At 63.1% G+C, this 17,373-nt stretch overlaps 2 protein-coding genes across 5 annotated transcripts in view; one reads left to right on the forward strand and one right to left on the reverse strand.

The window, feature by feature from the left end:
* The first annotated feature begins 343 nt into the window (after window positions 1–343).
* BBC3 (BCL2 binding component 3) lies at window positions 344–8,293 on the forward strand. 4 transcript variants are annotated; one of them, XM_051837393.2, is made up of 4 exons: window positions 344–624; window positions 3,723–4,011; window positions 5,339–5,529; window positions 7,264–8,293. In XM_051837393.2, exons 2-4 carry the CDS (start codon window positions 3,738–3,740, stop codon window positions 7,378–7,380), a joined length of 582 nt encoding a protein of 193 aa, XP_051693353.1. In that variant the 5' UTR covers window positions 344–624; window positions 3,723–3,737; the 3' UTR covers window positions 7,381–8,293. The 4 variants fall into 4 exon arrangements, with proteins under 4 accessions (XP_051693353.1, XP_051693352.1, XP_051693355.1 ...); XM_051837392.2 differs by lacking the exon at window positions 344–624 and adding an exon at window positions 1,369–1,506; XM_051837395.2 differs by lacking the exon at window positions 344–624 and adding an exon at window positions 2,041–2,156.
* Window positions 8,294–15,098: 6,805 nt separating this feature from the next.
* SAE1 (SUMO1 activating enzyme subunit 1) overlaps window positions 15,099–17,373 on the reverse strand; it is a 67,041-nt gene continuing 64,766 nt past the window's right edge. Inside the window, exon 9 of the mRNA XM_051837389.2 lies at window positions 15,099–15,786. Coding sequence (XP_051693349.2) covers window positions 15,694–15,786 — 93 coding nt within the window. The 3' untranslated portion in view covers window positions 15,099–15,693. The remainder of the gene's footprint in view (window positions 15,787–17,373) is intronic.

A 17,373-nucleotide genomic window follows, 5' to 3' on the forward strand; every position in this document is an offset into this window, starting at 1 on the left:
CCATGGCCCACAGGGGAAAACACTCTGGTTGGACGCAGGAATGAATGAATGAATGAATGAATGCCCTCTGGTGGGAAGGCCGCTGAGGTCTCCAGGGTTCAGGATGGGGTGAGATCTGGACTTTCTGCTCTTGGGAAGCCTGACGAGGCTGCTGCTCTGAGACCTGCCGGGCCCCCTGAGTCACCCTCTGGTGCAGGGCTTGGATGTTGTCACTCCGGGAACGGAAAGCGGAACAGAGACCAAGGGTCCCGGGCTCAGCGGGAGGGAGGGAAGGTGACCCGCTCAGAAGGGGAAGGAAGTGACGGAGGGAAACTCGAAAGGGAAAGGGAGCCCCGAGCCTGGTGAACCCTAGTGCGGGGTCTGCCCGGGCATGTCCGTGCCAGGTGCCCAGGGCCTGCGCCTCCCGGGTGCCCTGGCCCAGTGGCGGGCAGCGCGGCCAGATGCGCACCCTCCACACAGGTGTGGCTTCTGTGACCGCACCTTGCGGGTCAGTTTCCCTTCGTGGCTCCAATTGATCCGTGGATTGATGCGTGACGACTTTCCGGTGCTCGGGGCAGGGAGACCGCGTGGGTGTGCTCGCGTGTGTCCACGCGGGAGAGTGGTGTGGATCCGGCTGGAGTGCAGGTGCGTGTGCGTGGGGGGGAGGGTCTGTCACCTAAGTCTGCATTTCGCAAGCTGTCAGCCTGGCCCTGCCCTGGGGCCCGTGGCTGGGGCGGCGGGGGCACGGATGCTCCGTGCACACTCGGGTCTCGGAGTGTGTGTGTTTGTGTAACTTTGAGTGTCCCTGTCGCAGTGTCACTTGCGCGTGCCCTGTGACCCTGGAGGCCTAGTGGTCAGTGCCTGCTTGTGCGTTCTTGTCTGGGGCGGAGGGTACGGGAGCGGTCCGCGCGCCCATGCCCCTGTCCAGGGTGCGCACTGGGGAGACGGGGAGTCTGCACGTGACTTCGCGAACCCTGGAGCGCCGGCCAGCCGGTGGGTGTGTGTGTGTGTGTCCGTGGGTCGCAGTCAGTGTGTCAGTGTGTCAGGGCGCGCGCCGGCCGTCCCGGGGGGCTGGGCGTCCCCGCCCCCCGCGCGCCCCGCCCCCGGCCGCAGGGAAACCCCCCGCGCGGAGGTGGGGGGCGCGGCGCGCGCCTGCAAGCCCCGACTTGTCCGCGGCCGGCGGGCGGGGCCGCGGCGTCACGCGGGGGCGGGGCGTGGGACCCGGCGGGCGGGGGCGGGGCGGGGCGGGGCGGTCGCCGAGAGGGCCCGGGATCCGCCGGGCAGCCAGAGCCGCGGGGAGAGCCACATGCGGGCGGGTTCCTGGCGGCGGCGGTGGCACGAGCAAGGCGAGCGGCGGCGGCCACCGGCAGACGCGCCCGCAGCAGCAGCAGCAGCAGCAGCCGCCGCCGCCACTGCAGGAAGGACAGCGACAGCAGCCGCAGCGAGCGGCGCTCGGCGGGCGCGCCCTCCTGACGGAAGCCGCCCGCCGCCCCTCGCCGCCCCCTCCGGCGTTTTCATGCCCCCGGGGTGAGTGTGCGCACCCACCCCCCTTTCCCCAATCCCGGCCCGCGGCGACCGGCCAGGCAGGGTGGGCTTCCTGGAGGAGGTGACGGGCGTGCGCTCGGAGAGCAGCGCGGGCGCCCTGCGTTCCCACGCCATGCCTCCTCCACTTTCACGGGGTACGGCGCGGGGTGGCGTGGACTCCAGACCGGATTTGCCAGGCAGGAGGCGCTTAGGCGAGCGGGCGTCCAGTCTGGGCGCACAGGTGCCTCAGCGGTCTGGCGGGTTTGTTTACAAACAATGGGGTGTGTGCTCGGCAGCGCCCCCTGGCGGCCAGTGGGGCCCCGGGGGGAGAGAGTCGACCCCAGGTTGCCCCAGCCCCCCGAGGTCCGGGAGGGGCGTGGGGGGGGCGGCACGGAGGGGCGGCCACACCCAGGGCGCGCGCCCGCTGGGGGCGGCGACAGGGGGCGGCTCGCGGGCCGCGGAGTCTGCGGCTCCTGCGGGCGGGGGCTGCGCCCCAGCAACAGCCGGTTATTGGCCCCGCGCTCGCTGGGCGGGCGGGGCGGGCGCACGTGGCGGCGGCGGTGGGGGGGGGCTGTGACAGCGGAGGGGGGCGTCTGGGACCGCCGTGGGAGCGCGCGTGTGCGGGGTTGTGGATCTGCAGGTGTCTCGCCTGGGTGTGTGCGCGAGTCTGGCGCCGAGTTGGCGTTGGGGTCCTGCGGGGAGTGGTGGTCACGTCCATCCGGAGGAATGTTGGGGTTCGTGGCGGTCGGGGTGCGTGCGTGAGTCCCCGCGTGCGCCTCCCGTGTCCTGGGGTCAGTGCACCTGTGCGGGTCGGCAGAGTTGTCTGCGCGCGCTCTATGGGGGGTGGTGCTGTGGCTCTGGCGTGCCCCCCGGGTGGCGTGTGGCTGGAGCGGCTTGCGCGGGTGTGCGGGATGTGTGCGTGTGTGTCCCGTCTCATCCGTGGCTGGCTGTGTGTGTCTCCGGGGCACGTGTCCTTGCCATGGTGCGCCTGGTCCGGGTGTCTGTGTGACTTGTGGGGTGTGTGTGTGCACGCGCGCGCGTGCGAGGGGGGTTGTCTGTGTGTTGGGCTGTGTGTCTGGCATTGCTGCCTGGGATTTGAGGATCCCAGGCTCTGTGGGGTGCACACGATGCAGCCTGTCTGAGCCTTGTGTGTATGTGTGTGCGTGTGTGTTGGGTCGGGTCTAGGGCTTGTTGCTGTGCTCATGCGTGTCATGTGGGCTGCCTGTGTGTAGTGTTTATGTCAGTCACGTGAGCCCAGTGTTTTCTGTCCCTGCTCTAGGTGTGTGCGCTGCTGTTGCTGTGCGGGATTAGTTAGCTGTGGGGCGCGCGCGTGTGTGGGTGCTGACAGGTGGCGGTGGGCTGGGGTTGGGAGAGGCAGGTGGGCTGCTGACTGCTATGGTGCTGCCGCCCACTGCGTGGGGTGGGGGGGTGCGGGGTGCCTCTGGGGGCCCCCTTTCCACGTGTCCCGGAGTCTGGAAGTTGGTGCCCGTGCTGTGCTGGTGAAGTGGCGTCTGTTCTGTGTTGATATGTGTGTGGGTCCGGGCATGCGGGCGGCTTATCTCTGGGGAGTGTGCCTGTGCTTTGATGGCTACATTGTGTGTCCCCAGGGCGTCTCCACAGTGGGTCTGTGTGTGCCATCTTGACAGTGTGTTTGTGTGTGTGGAGGGGGGCACCGGGTTGGGTGGTGGCAGCCACTGGGTCATGTGTGCAGGGTGCTTGTGATGGTGTGTGTGTGTGTGTGTGTGCAGGACACTGCCGGCCAGTGTTGGAGGCTGGGACCATCGCAGAGTCTATGTGCCAGTGGGAGCAGGCTGGCTGGTTTGGGTGAGCCCTGGTGTGTCCCCATATCCGCCCCGCAGCCAGCTTCATTTGGGTCCTGTGTGCGCCCATGCCTGTGCTGGGAAAGTTACCTGCACCTGTCCTTACTGGGCACGCTGCCCAGTTGGCGCAGTCTGTGCTGGGGGGTGGTCACAGCCCTCACTCACAGACCCACACGTGGGACAGGCCGTCCCTCTGGGTCCCCAGGGAGCCCTGGCCTCGCTATGCCCATCAGTGAGCGGCCAGCCTGCCCCCTGTGTCGACCCAAGTTGGGTGTGTCTTGCAGGGGGGCCGTCACCCCCTTCCGATGGCACACGCCTCCGTTTCCCTCCATCCACTGGGGGGTTGTGGGGCCATGGTGCACTTCCCCGCTGACCTGCTCCTCCTCCCGTGTCCCGCAGGCCCCAGGGAGCGCCATGGCCCGCGCACGCCAGGAGGGCAGCTCTCCGGAGCCCGTAGAGGGCCTGGCCCGCGACGGCCCTCGCCCCTTCCCGCTTGGTCGCCTGGTGCCCTCGGCCGTGTCCTGCGGCCTCTGCGAGCCAGGGCTGCCCGCCGCTCCCGCCGCCCCCGCCCTGCTGCCCGCCGCCTACCTCTGCGCCCCCGCCGCCCCGCCCGCCGTCACCGCCGCCCTGGGGGGCCCCCGCTGGCCTGGGGGTCCCCGCAGCCGGCCCCGAGCCCCGAGGCCCGACGGTGAGTGCCAGCCCCACCCCCGGGGTTGCTGGGAGCCCGGGAAAGAGGGCCGCGGAGACCCCCGAGGGACTCGAGCGGGAGCGGAGGGGAGGCGGGGAGCCGGGCCGGGCCACTGGGAGGGTGTGGCCAGCGTGGTCTTTGTGTTGCAAGAAGCAGGAAGACGGCGCGGGGGGCTGGGGTGGAGGGGAGGCAGGCGGGAAGTCCCTCCTGGAATCTGACTGCAGTCCCCGAGCTGCGGCCGGCGGGCTCCTCCCGGCCTCCAGCCACAGCGGTTTCCCAGCGCCCCTCCCCCGGCCTGGGCCCCCGCGACCCCCACGGGGCTCGCAGTTGGAAGGAGGGCGTGCAGAGTGGGAGGAGGGTCACCTCCGGACCTCGGGGAGGGGTCCAGGGGCCCCTGTGCCTTTATTTGCATCTCTTTGGCCAGGACTGGCCCCCTCTGAAAGGGAGGGGAGTAGTGGGGGGGCGGGGAAGGAGAGGGGGAGGGGCCATTGTGCTGGGAAAGTCCCTTTGGGGAGAGGGTGAGTCTTGGGGAGGGAAGGGTTAAAGGTCCCCAGCCCGGCGGGCTGTTAACCCTGCGGCTCCCGGTGGCAGGGTTTGGAGCGTCCTGGAATACCCGGCCCATCCCCCAGTCCGGCCCGGGAGCCCCGGGGGGTACGGGAAAAGAAAACTTCCCTAGCTCAGTTCCTGGCTGGGAGCGGGAGGGAACCCCGATTTCCAGGCCCAGAGTCCTGGGTGCAAACCGAGGCCCGGGCCCGGGGCGACCGGCACGGAGGTTACCTCCGAGGAGCCCCCCGGAAGGCGTCTCCCGCGCCCCAGCCCCCCGGGCCCGGCTCCCTGGCAGCCCGTCTGGCCTCTGGCTCGCCAGGCCTCTGCCACATCCGGGGGTGTGGCTTCACTGTGGTTGGACACCCGAGGGCTGGAGACCTGAGGCTTGTGACTCTGGGTGGGGTCACTCGCCGTATCCCCGTGTGACCTTGGCCACTGCGTAAGGTGCGCCTCAGTTTCCCTGTCTGTCAAGTGGAGCGCGCCAAACTGGGGCCCGTTTTGGAACGCGGGGTTCCTTAGGCCGCCCGAGCGGAAGGACTTCCAGTCCGCCGTGGGCCCCGGGGAGGCGGCTGGCCAGGCAGGTGACCCCAGAGCGGCCTCGCAGCGCCTCTGGCTCCCCCAGTGCCCGGGGAGGAGCTCAGAAAATCTGCCTCCGAGAGCGGGGAGTGGGGGAAGGAACCGCTAGAAATGAGGCGGGGGGCAGAGGCGCGCCCGGGCCCCTCGCGGCCTCCCCAGGGCCCGGAGCAGGGTGGGTGGTGACCACGCCCCTCTGCCCCCCAAGGTCCCCAGCCGTCGCTGTCCCCGGCCGAGCAGCACCTGGAGTCGCCCGTGCCCAGCGCCCCGGGGGCCCTGGAGGGCGGCCCCACCCCGGCGGCCCCGGGAGTCCGGGGCGAGGAGGAGCAGTGGGCCCGAGAGATCGGGGCCCAGCTGCGGCGGATGGCGGACGACCTGAACGCGCAGTACGAGCGGCGGGTGAGTGCCGGGGGAGGGAGGCGGCAGGTGGGCGACTCCCCGCCGGGGAGGGGGGCTGCGGGCCGCCCCGCCAGATGTGCGGCAGCTGCCGGCCTGCGCGGCGGGGTCGCGCCGGGGACAGGCGGGGGTGGGGGCCGCACGGCCGCGCGAGGGCCGAGGCCCGGCCGAGAGCCGCGGCGCGCCCGAGGCCCGCGGCCGCGGGGACTGAGGGCGGCGCTCGCCCGAGCGGCTCCTATATCCCGGGCTATTTATAGCCGGTGAGTCAGCAGCGGCGCCGGCCGCGCCCGCCCCGCCCGCCGCGCGCCACGCAGCGCCGGGGCCCGCGGGCGGGGGGCGGGGAGCCCCGCCCCGCCGCAGCCCCGCCCCCACCCCACCCCCACCCGCAACATGGCCTCTGCAAAACCAAATATTGGGAGCCCGGGACGGCGAACGGAGAGCGGAAGACGCCTTGGGCTGTGTTCAGTCCGCGCATTTACACCTGCATTGTTTGCTTATGTTAAAAACCAAAAAAAAAAAAAAAAAAAAAATCCACGAAAAAACAAAACCACAACGCAGTAGAGATCCGATGTTGTGGAGCTCCCTGATCCCCGGCCGGCCCTCGCTTCCCACCAGGTCCGCCCCAGTCCCCCTGCAGGTGCGAGTCTCTCACTACATGTTTACCAGGCCAGAAACAATGCGAGCCTGGCGGCGGCTCTGGCTCCGCTCGCGTCCGCTGCTGCGGAGAGCGCCCTTGCGCGCTGTCTCACTGGCGAATCTCCAGGCTCTAGTTTTCTTTCTGTTGACTTATTCATGCTCCTTCGCATGGTGGAGGAGCAGAGACAGGCAGAGAGATCTTTCTTGCACTGGCTCACGCCCCAGATTCCCCTAACACGGGAGCCAGGGGTCTCCCTCGCGGGTAGCAAGGATCCAAGTCCTGAAGCCAACACAGTAGCAGGCGCCTGGCTGGGAAGCAGAGGCGGGACTCGAACCCAGGCGCCCCAGGCAGTCTTAACGCCCCCCTCCCCAGGATCTATTTCTGATATGGTTTATCGGTGTATGCCCTCTTTCAAACCACGCACCTGCCCCGTGTGCCCGCGTGCGAGGGTCTGGCTGCGGGAGTTGGTAGCGGGGTCTGGTGCCAGGCGCCCCACTGCCAGGGGCCCCTGAGGATCTTGGGGTTGCTTCGCTGACCTCAGCTCACCGTGACTGACCTGCCACTGAGTTTCTCTCCCTCCCTCTGCATCTGTGGGTGGGGGGGGGCGTGACGTTGGGTGGGCCCTGCTTAGCCCCCGCCTGGCCGTGACTCCTTGCCAGGGACATGAGGGGGCTGTAGCTGCACCTGCCACCTTTTTCAGTATTGTCTTTCATTTCAGTGGGGGCAGGGCAGGGGCCAGCCTCCTAGCTCTGAGGAGTCCTAGGGGGGGCCCTCCTGCGTTTTCATTCTGCTGGGGTTGCGGGGTGGGGGGGCAGGCTCTCCCTGCAGCCGCGGTGACCCAGCGTGGCCTGGGAGTGCAGCCCTCCGTGCAGACGGTGAACCTTCCATGCGTTGTTCTAGAAACGTCTGAAGACAGACGTGGAGGGAGGAGGTCCTGGGGAGCAAGGGCCGAGCCAGGCTCTGTCTGCGTCCTCTCCCTCCTGCTCTCCGGGTCCAGGAGAGGGCGGGAGAAGGGGTAGCTCTCACTTCTAGGATGCTGTCCGCCGGCCCCGGGGACCGCATGGCCCACACTAACCGCCCGGCTCTCTGTCGCCCCCTAGAGACAAGAGGAGCAGCAGCGACACCGCCCTTCGCCCTGGAGGGTCCTGTACAATCTTCTCATGGGACTTCTGCCCTTACCCAGGGGCCCCGGAGCCCCGGAGATGGAGCCCAACTAGGTGCCTGCACCCGCACGGTGGACGTCGGGGACTCGGGGGGGCAGGACCCTCCCGCCTCCTGACGGCCCGGCCAGCGCGGGGAACTCTTTTTCTGCACCATGTAGCATACGGGACTCCCAGCTCTGCCTGGCCCAGCCTGGGCGCACTGACGAAGAGACGACCCAGACGTGGACTCCTGCGTCCCTGGCTGAGACCCGGACTCTGAAGGCGGCGGGGACCGAGGGGGTGGGGCCTGAGCCGCCCACCTCCGCCGCCCACCACCATCTCAGGAAAGGCTGCTGCTGCTGGCCGCCCGTCCCAGCTGCACGGTGACACTGGGTCTCCGCCCGGTGCCCCTTCACTTTGGGCCTGGCCCCAGGCCCCTGGTGCTTCCCCCCCTCCTCCTGGGGAGGGGGCCCGTGAAGAGCAAATGAGCCAAACGCGACCCCTGGCCTCCGGGAGCCAGAGGAGGGGAGCGGCGGCGGCGGCCCCCAGCCGTCGTCCCTGAGCCAGCCGGTGGGTGGTGGGCTCGCCTGCCTCACCTTCATCTGGGGGTGGCCGGGGGGTGGGGGGGCCCAGACTGTGAATCCTGTGCTCTGCCCGTGACTGCCCCCGTCCTCATCAATCTCATCGCATAGGTTTAGAGAGAGCACGTGTGACCACTGGCATTCATTTTGGGGGGTGGGAGATTCTGGCCGAAGCCGCCCCAGCCTCAGTCCCCAGGGCCAAGCGCTGAGGGGGGGGCCGGGGCGTCAGGGAGGGGGGTTCTCGGAGGAGGGAGGAGTCTGGGAGTGGGGAGGGTGGCCCAGCCTGTAAAATACTGTATATGCGCTGCTGTAGATACCGGAATGAATTTTCTGTACATGTTTGGTTAATTTTTTTTGTACATGATTTTTGTATGTTTCCTTTTCAATAAAATCAGATTGGAACAGTGGATGGTTCTCGCCTTCCCCGCACGGCTGGGACGTGCAGGCGTGGGACAGGCAGCTGCGGCCATCTCTCTTGCAGCCCCACCCCTCAGGGCTGTGGGGGCTGCGTCCTCACCTTATCTGATCCGATGCTTGATGGTGGCTGAATGAATGGTGGCCTGTGCTGGGGACCGACCGGTCAGTCGTGACAGCCTCCTGCGGGCACAAGGGTGCCGGGGCCTAAGCACTTGGGCCACCATCCACTGCTTTCCCAGGCACATCAGCAGGGAGCTGGATCAGAAGTGGAGCAGCCAGGACTTGAACTGGACGCCAGTTTTAACCTGCTGTGCCACAGCACCGGCCGGCCCCCCATTAAGATTTTTTTTTAAGCAGTGTTCTAGGAATTACAAAAATACGTCCTGGAGGCATTTGGTATAGTGGTTAAGACACCCCTGGTGGGCCGGCCTGGTGGCATAGTTAGACACTGCTGGCGTTCCATGCATTCCAGCGCCCTGCTAATGCACCTCACTGGAAGACGGCCAAGTGCTTGGGCCCCTGCTGCCTGTATGGGAAACTGGATGGAGTTCCAGGGTCCCAGCTTGACCTGGCCCGGAACTGGCCGTAGTGGCCATTTCAGGAGTGAACCAGCAGATGGAGATCTGTCTCTCCCTCTCTGTTGCTCCGCATTTCAAATAAATAAATCTTTTTAAAAACCACTTGGGGCCGCCGGCGCCACAGCTCAATAGGCTAATCCTCCGCCTCTGGCACCGGTACTCCGGGTTCTAGTCCTGGTTGGGGCGCCGGATTCTGTCTGGGTTGCTCCTCTTCCAGGCCAGCTCTGCTGTGGCCCGGGAGTGCAGTGGAGGATGGCCCAAGTGCTTGGGCCCTGCACCCCATGGGAGACCAGGAGAAGCACCTGGCTCCTGGCTTTGGATCAGTGCGGTGCGCCGGCTGCAGTGGCCATTGGGGCGTGAACCAACGACAAAGGAAGACCTTTCTCTCTGTCTGTCTCTCACTGTCCACTCTGTCAAAAACAAAACAAAACAAAACAAAACACGCTCGGGAAGGCCACACCCCATGTTGCAACACCAGGGTTCAAGTCCCAACTCTGCTCCTAAATCCAGCTTCCTGCTCACACACTTGGCTGGCAGCAGGTGATGGCTCAAGTAGTTGGGTCCCTGCTGCCCACGTGGGAGACCTGGATGGAGCTCCCAACTTCCGGCTTCAGCCTGACTGACTCGGCCCTGGCTATTGCAGATATTTGGCGGAGTGAACCAGCAAATAGACGTCTCTGTGTCACTCTGCCTTTCGAAAATGTAACATATATATATATACATATATATATATATAAACATATATATATATATAAACTTTAGAGGGAGAGGCAGAGGCAGAGAGAGAAGTCTTCCATCTGCTAGTTCACTCCCCATATAGCACAAGCAGTGGGGGCTGGGTCAGGCTGAAGCCAGGAGCTTGTTCCAGGTCTCCCACGTGGGTGCGGGGGCTCAAGCACGTGGACCGTCTTCCTCTACTTTCCTAGGCACGTTAGCAAGGAGCTGGATCAGAAGCAGAGCAGCTGGCGCTTGAACTGGTGCTCCAAAAGGCAATGCCAGCATCACAGGCAGTAGCTTAACCTGCTATACGACACCAGCCCCCTAGTAACTTTTTAAAGGTCATATATATTTCCAAAAAATTGAGGGAACAAATCTTTAAAAAAAATGAGCCGGTGCCACGGCTCACTTGGCTAATCCTCCGCCTGCGGCGCTGGCACCCTGGATTCTGTCCCGGCTGCTCCTCTTCCAGTCCAGCTCTCTGCTGTGGCCCGGGAAGGCAGTGGAGGATGGCACCTGGCTCTTGGCTTCGGATCAGCACAGCGTGCCGGCCCTAGCGGCCATTTGGGGGGTGAACCACTCTCACTAACTCTGCCTGTCTAAATAAATAAATAAATAAATAAATAAATAAATAAATAAAGTTCAGGGTCAGCCCTGTGGTATAGTAAGTAGATTAAGCATCTGCCTGTGGAACTAACATCCCATATGGGTGCTGGTTCAAGTCCCATTTGGGGGGTGAACCACTCTCACTAACTCTGCCTGTCTAAATAAATAAATAAATAAATAAATAAATAAAGTTCAGGGTCAGCCCTGTGGTATAGTAAGTAGATTAAGCATCTGCCTGTGGAACTAACATCCCATATGGGTGCTGGTTCAAGTCCCGGCTGCTCCACATGCGATCCAGCCCCCTGCTATGGCCTGGGAAAGCAGTGGAAGATGGCCCAAGTGCTTGGACCCTGCACTGGTGTGGGAGACCTGGAAGAGGCTCCTGGCTTCAGATCAGCTCAGCTTTGGCTGTTACGGCCATTTGGGGAGTGAACCGGCAGATGGAAGACCCTGTCTCTTAAGTAAGTAAAATACCTTTTTTTAAAAATTGCCATTTACCATTTCCAGTGCTCGTCAATCCATCCAGCAATGCCAAGTTTCTCCATTGTCATTTCCCTTAAGCCTAGCAGCTTTCCATGAACATATCTCACAGTGTATCTCTGCTGGAAACAAAGTATCTCTGTGTCTTCAAGGATATTTCCATTGGTTACAGTTTCAAGCCGATCGTTTTCTTCCAGCATCTTTCATTCTTTATGTGAAAGGCAGCGTGGAGAGAGAGAAAGGGGGCGGGAGAGAAAGATCTTCCAGCAGCTGGCTTACACCCAAATGGCCACAATCACCAGGTGAGAGCCAGGCTGGAGCCAGGGCCCAGGAACTCCATCCGGGTCCTCCACATGTGAGGCAGGGCCCCAAGCACTCGGGCCATCTTCCTCTGCTTCCTCAGGCGCATGCCAGTGTTGCAGGTGGCGGCTTAACCCACTGCACCACCATGCTGACCCCTCTTCTTGCAACTTTTAAGTCTTTTGAAAATTCACCTGCTGGCGCAGCATTTGGCCCAGAAGCTGTTGGTTAAGAGCCGTGCCTGCCACACTGGAGGGCCCGAGTCCAGCAGGTGGTGCCCGCCCTCAGCATGGGGACTGTCCGCTCCGGAGCCTTCTCTGAGGGCGTCTGCAGGGGCACTTCTCTGTTACACACTTACTGCGGCCTCTGTCTGTCCAACAGGACCAAACCCACTGCTATCTAGGACAGCCAGAGGCCAACTCCCGCCCCCTGCCCCCCTGCCCCCACCACCCAGGATACGAAGAAAGGCAGAGAGCAGAGGGCAACGGCGAGCCCTGGATGTCGCCTTCCCCCTTGCAGACTGGTGCTCAGTGCTAGTGAGGCCCCAGCTACACCGCGACAGGCAACGCTGCCACCCCAGGGAAGCCCATCGCAGACCCGGAACCGGAGCCCTGGCTTTGCCTCCCAGCGTTCCATCCTGCAGTGCCGGCTCCGGGGAAGGAAATGTTTCAGTTTATGCCTTTTCTTCCCTTCCTAATGACGTGTACTTTTCTTTAAAATAAATAAATGAATAAATAAAGCCTTCTTTCTTTATCTGGAAAGCACAGTGACCGGGCAGGGCGACCGAGATCTCCTACCTGATGGTTCACTCCCCAGACGCCACAACAGCCAGGGCTCGACCAGGCCGAAGGCGACAGGGACGCTGGGTCTCCCAACACAGCTGTAACCTGTTGTGTATTTAGTATTTCCCCAGACAACAAACGCCAAACAAAATCCCGGAAAACAAACAGAAAACCTCCTCGGCACTGCCAGTGCCACCAACAGCCCTGGGGCGGGCGTCCCGGTGGAGTGGGCCAAGAAGCCCCGCGGAGCACCCGGGCCCCACGTCACAGAGCTGGGCCCGGCGCTGGCTGCTCCACTCCCGCTGCAGCTTTCTGCCACCCACAGGGGAGACCTGGTAGGAGTTCTGGGCTGCAGGCTTCAGCCTGGCCCAGCCCCGCTGTTGGAGGCACTTGTGTCATCAGTGGGGAGATCTCTGCTGCTCCGCCTTTCAAATAAACTTTTAATTAAAAAAAAAAAAAAAGATTTTATTTACTTGAAAGGCAGTTACAGAGAAGCAGAGGCAGAGAGAGAGAAAGGTGTCTTCTATCTGCTGGTTCACTCCCCAGATGGCCGCAACGGCTAGAGCTGAGCTGATCCGAAGCCAGGAGCCAGGAGCTTCCTCCAGATCTCCCACGTGGGTGCAGGGACCCAAGGACCTGGGCCATCTTCTACTGCTTTCCCAGGCCACAGCAGACAGCTGGATCAGAAGTGGAGCAGCTGGGTCCCAAACTGGTGCCTACATGGGATACCAGCACTGCAGGTGGTGGCTTTACCTGCTCCGCCACAGCACTGGCCCCATAAATAAGCTTTTTAAAGTATAAACACTGACAATGCAGTGACATTCTCGAACCTTAGCATTTGGTTTTGTGTGCACAAAGGAAGCCAGCTCCACGTCCCACAGCTAAGTAGCTATAGCTCAACCGTGGGTGTGGAATTTGGTGCACTGACACAAACTCTAAGCTCTAACAAGAGCAAATTTCAGAAAAATAGTGGGGCCAGTGCTGTGGCATAGCAGGTGAAGCCACCGCTTGCACTGCTGGCATCCCACATGGGTGCCGGTTCTAGTCCTGGCTGCTCCTCTTCCGATCCAGCTCTCTGCTGTGGCCTGGGAAAGCAGTAGCAGATGGCCCAAGTCCACGGGCCCCTGCATCCGTGTGGGAGACCTGGAGTAAGCTCCTGGCTCCTGGCTCCGGATCAGCTCAGCTCTGGCTGCTGCAGCCATCTGGGGAGTGACCAGTGGATGGAAGACCTCTCTCTAACAGCAGCTAACACTGAGCGAGTCCAGCTCAAACTACAGACTCACTCCATCCTGTTTCACAGCTGGGGCTGCTGAGCCACAGCAAATTCACCTGGGGGGGGGGGCTGTTGTGTGTACAGCCAAGTGGTAGGGGCTGGGTTTGAATGTGCCAGTCCAGAGGGAGTCACTCCGTCAGCAGGGGAGGACCCTGGGTGGTGGACACGAAAGTGGACACCGGCAACAGGTCCAGAAAGCAGCTCAAATTTCTCCAGAATCCATGCTTGGCTGTGTGGCCAGTGCTGACCTGAGGGCCCCAGGCCGAGGCAGGCAGGAGTCTCAATCCTTGCACGGGACTTTGCAAGGTCCACGTGCTTTCTGGGCCCAGCTGAAGGCTCTCCTGGCACTGGGCTTGAATGTTTTCTGCCAATTCCAGGGTCCCACCGATGGGACATCTACCGGCACCCCGCGTGGAAGCTGTCCGGGCCAGTCCGGGCCAGCCTGGGCCACACCATACTGTGCGAGGCTGCCGCAGGCCACAGGACGAGGGTTCCGAGGCACTGGCAGGTGGTGTGGGCAACAGGAATGCGAGCTGCCGCCCTCAGCAACACTCTGCCTCGGCCCTGCACCTGCATGGGGCTCACGGCAGGCACCTCGGGACATCTGCATGCTTCCGCGGTAACCTGGAAAATGCAAGAAGTCGGCAAAAGGAAGCCACAGAGCACAGGGCTGTGATGGGGCTGAGAACTGCTCACTGTGCTGGAGTTCTTTTTACCTTTGTGTCACCTGTGAAAGAACTTGTTTCAAGTTGCCTGTTTTAAATTTGTGATAAACTGTACTGCCAGGGCAACCCTATTCCCCTAGAATGTTCTGAGGCTGCCACAGCCTCAACATGTCCAACACCACAACACAGCCGGCCCCGCACAGCACACACACAAGTGCGGCGGGGGCACAGGGGCCGGGCGGCCTGGTTCTCCCCTCAAGGTCCTCACCTTCAGGGGCTAGCTGGGGTGCAGCGCCCTGAGATGCCCGTCTGCGACAGTGCAGACTGTAGTGCGGGGCTGGCAGATACCAGCAGCACTCCCCACCCCGAGACCCCCGGGGTCTCCTGGGGTGAGTCGATCTCCGCCATCAGACAGAGGGCGGAAAAGTTTGAGACACTTCAGATCTGAGTCTGTTAACAATTGGTCCACGTGGACCCACCTGCGCCCCCTGGTGACCAGAGCCCCACATTGCAAAGGTGAAGGTGTAATTAGCTCAAAATTTCAAAGACCATGCAAGGTCTATGCGGCAATAAAACTGCGGACCCTGGCGCCACGGCCTGCATACGGGGCCAGCAGGGGAGCCCTCCAGGAAGGACCGGGCCCCTCCTCCACTGGAGACCCGTGCTCCCCACCGACTGTGGCAGGATGGGAGAGGGCGGGTTTATCCTGAGCTTGCTCCGTTTTACTCAGAGGACACAAGGGCGGGGGGACGGCGGCTCTGCACTCTGGCCTCGCTCCTGAGGGGTCAGTCACCCCTCCTCCGCTGGACGCCTGCCAGGGACTACACAGCTGGCGGCCACTGTAGTAACCATTTAGCTGGATTCTTTTTTTTTTTTTTTTTTTTTTGACAGGCAGAGTGGACAGTGAGAGAGAGAGACAGAGAGAAAGGTCTTCCTTTGCCGTTGGTTCACCCTCCAATGGCCGCCGCGGCCGGCGCGCTGTGGCCAGCGCACCGCGCTGATCCGATGGCAGGAGCCAGGAGCCAGGAGCCAGGTGCTTTTCCTGGTCTCCCATGGGGTGCAGGGCCCAAGCACCTGGGCCATCCTCCACTGCACTCCCTGGCCACAGCAGAGAGCTGGCCTGGAAGAGGGGCAACCGGGACAGAATCCGGCGCCCCGACCGGGACTAGAACCCGGTGTGCCGGCGCCGCAAGGCGGAGGATTAGCCTAGTGAGCCGCGGCGCCGGCTAGCTGGATTCTTCACACACAACTGCACCAGCAACCTGGACACACCGTAGGAGCCGGGCAGGAGGGTGGGGAGGCCCCGAGAGAGCTCTGAGCGGACTTCCCCCAGGACTCAACAGGCCCTTGGTCACCCCGTCAGAAGTCGCCAAAGAGGATGAAAAACAAGCAAATCCCGAAGCAAACAACTTTATTCCCATTATTCCTTTTTAAACACCCAAGGAAAATACAGCAAACATGTAAAATACAAACAGCTGTGGTTCAGGGGCACGGAAGGGCTGCCCCGGGCCTCACAGGCACCCGGCTCCACCAGCCCAGCCCCGAGGCCCCAGGGCGCGACCCGGGATCTGCCCTCTCAAAGCAGCCTCTGCCACTAATACGCAGCTGGGTGACATTTCCTGGCTTCCACGACCCAGGCTGGAACTTGACTAAGCCTAAACTAAAATGAAGAAGAGCCACCTGTTGTTTTCCAGGATCTCAAACTCTGGAGACCCACGCGTTCCGTCGCGCGGCCCCTCCCTCCAGGCACCCGAGGAGCTGCGGCCCCAGCCTCGCCCCCACCTGGAGTTCCTCCCTGCCCTGTGTCGGGCAGGGAGCAGGTCCAGAGGGGGCAAGGGGGCCTAAGCGACGGACAGCAGGGCTGCAGGGCTGCTGCTGCGGAGACTGCCCAGGACGGAGGCGGCCGGCGGCCTGGGGCAGCGCACATCCGCGCAGCCGCGCCAGAGCCTTCACTTCCGGGGAGGAGACGGGCGCGGCCAAGCCTCAGGCTCACTTGGGGCCAAGGCACTCGACGATGCCATTCCCCTTCATGCCATCGAAAAAGAAGAAGTTGTTGTGAGGAGGGTCTCTCTGCGACAGGGCCTGGGGGAAAACCAAGACGGGGTCAGCGCATGGCTGCGGTCTGCACGGCCGTTTCACCTCTGCGCAACGAACGCATTACGCGGGGCCTGACTGCAGCCAGCACAGCGCCGCCGCTGGAGGAAGGCGGGATTCACCTCAACCCCTGTCGGGCGTCACCTCGGCACCTGCGGGGACACATTCATGGCCACAGGCTGCTGGCCACCGACAGGCAGCCATGGAAACAGCGGTGCTCTCAGGGAGGCCAGGACAGAGCGCTCCTCGCCACAGGAGCGGCGCCAGGCCAGGTGTGCACCCTCTGTCCCTCAGCAGAGCGTTCAGAGGTGTCCATGAGGCCAGCGCTGTGGTACAGCGGGTCAACACCCTGGCCTGAGGCGCCGGCGTCCTGTATGGGCGCTGGTTCAGGACCCGGCTGCTCCACTTCCGATCCGGCTCTCTGCTACAGCCTGGGCGGCAGTAGAAGATGGCCCAAGTCCTTGGGCCCCTGCACCCGTGTGGGGGACCCAGAGGAGGCTCGTGACTTCGGATCAGTGCAGCTCTGGCAGTTGCGGCCAATTGGGCAGTGAAACATCGGATGGAGGAACCCTCTCTCTCTCTTTCTGCCTCTCCTCTGTGTAACTTTTTTTTTTTTTTTTTTTGACAGAGTGGACAGTGAGAGAGACAGAAAGGTCTTCCTTTTGCTGTGGTTCACCCTCCAATGGCTGCCGCGGCCGGCGCACTGTGGCCGGCGCACCGCGCTGATCCGATGGCAGGAGCCAGGTACTTATCCTGGTCTCCCATGGGGTGCAGGGCCCAAGCAACTGGGCCATCCTCCACTGCACTCCCTGGCCACAGCAGAGAGCTGGCCTGGAAGAGGGGCAACCGGGACAAGAACCCGGTGTGCCGGCGCCGCAAGGCGGAGGATTAGCCTAGTGGGTCACGGCGCCGGCCCCGTGTGACTTTTTTTTTTTTTTTTTTTTTAAATTTGACAGGTAGAGTTATAGACAGAGAGAGAGACAGAGAAAGGTCTTCCTTCCATTGGTTCACCCCCCAAATGGCTGCCACGGCCGGCGCTGCACTGATCCGGAGCCAGGAGCCAGGTGCTTCCTCCTGGTCTCCCATGGGATGCAGGGCCCAAGCACTTGGACCATCCTCCACTGCACTCCCGGGCCACAGCAGAGAGCTGGACTGGAAGAGGAGCAACTGGGACTAGAACCCGGTGCCCACATGGGATGCCGGCGCGGCAGGCGGAGGATTAACCAAGTGAGCCACGGCGCTGGCCCCTCTGATTTTCAAATACAGAAGTAAATCTTTATCACTGAGCACCCACTCTGGGCCAGGTGTGGGGCTGCACCGAGGGGTTCTGGGAAGGGCCCCGCCCACAAGCAGCTTCTCCGAGATCTGGCCAGGACGACTGGCAATGAGGCCTGGCATGCGACCAGGGAGAAGAGCCCAGGTCCAGGAGAGGAGGCCCGCCACGAGCATTGCGGCACACGGGCACAGAGACACAGGAGGCCTGATGCCAGGGGGCCGTGTCGAGAAGGAAGGAAGTCAGAGATGATCCCGACACCTGCCCCCGTCCCCCACGGCCAGCTGCAACGGGGACGTCCA

This window comes from Oryctolagus cuniculus, chromosome 18 (genome assembly GCF_964237555.1).
Source record: "Oryctolagus cuniculus chromosome 18, mOryCun1.1, whole genome shotgun sequence".
NCBI lineage: Eukaryota > Metazoa > Chordata > Mammalia > Lagomorpha > Leporidae > Oryctolagus > Oryctolagus cuniculus.

What these genes read in the sequence shown, in the direction of transcription:
- BBC3 (XM_051837393.2), top strand. Translation starts at nt 3,738, where the DNA reads ATGGCCCGCGCACGCCAGGAGGGCAGCTCTCCGGAGCCCGTAGAGGGC. An exon ending in CCGAGCCCCGAGGCCCGACG is followed by an intron (nt 4,012 to 5,338) that starts GTGAGTGCCAGC and finishes CTGCCCCCCAAG; the next exon opens with GTCCCCAGCCGTCGCTGTCC. An exon ending in ACGCGCAGTACGAGCGGCGG is followed by an intron (nt 5,530 to 7,263) that starts GTGAGTGCCGGG and finishes GTCGCCCCCTAG; the next exon opens with AGACAAGAGGAGCAGCAGCG.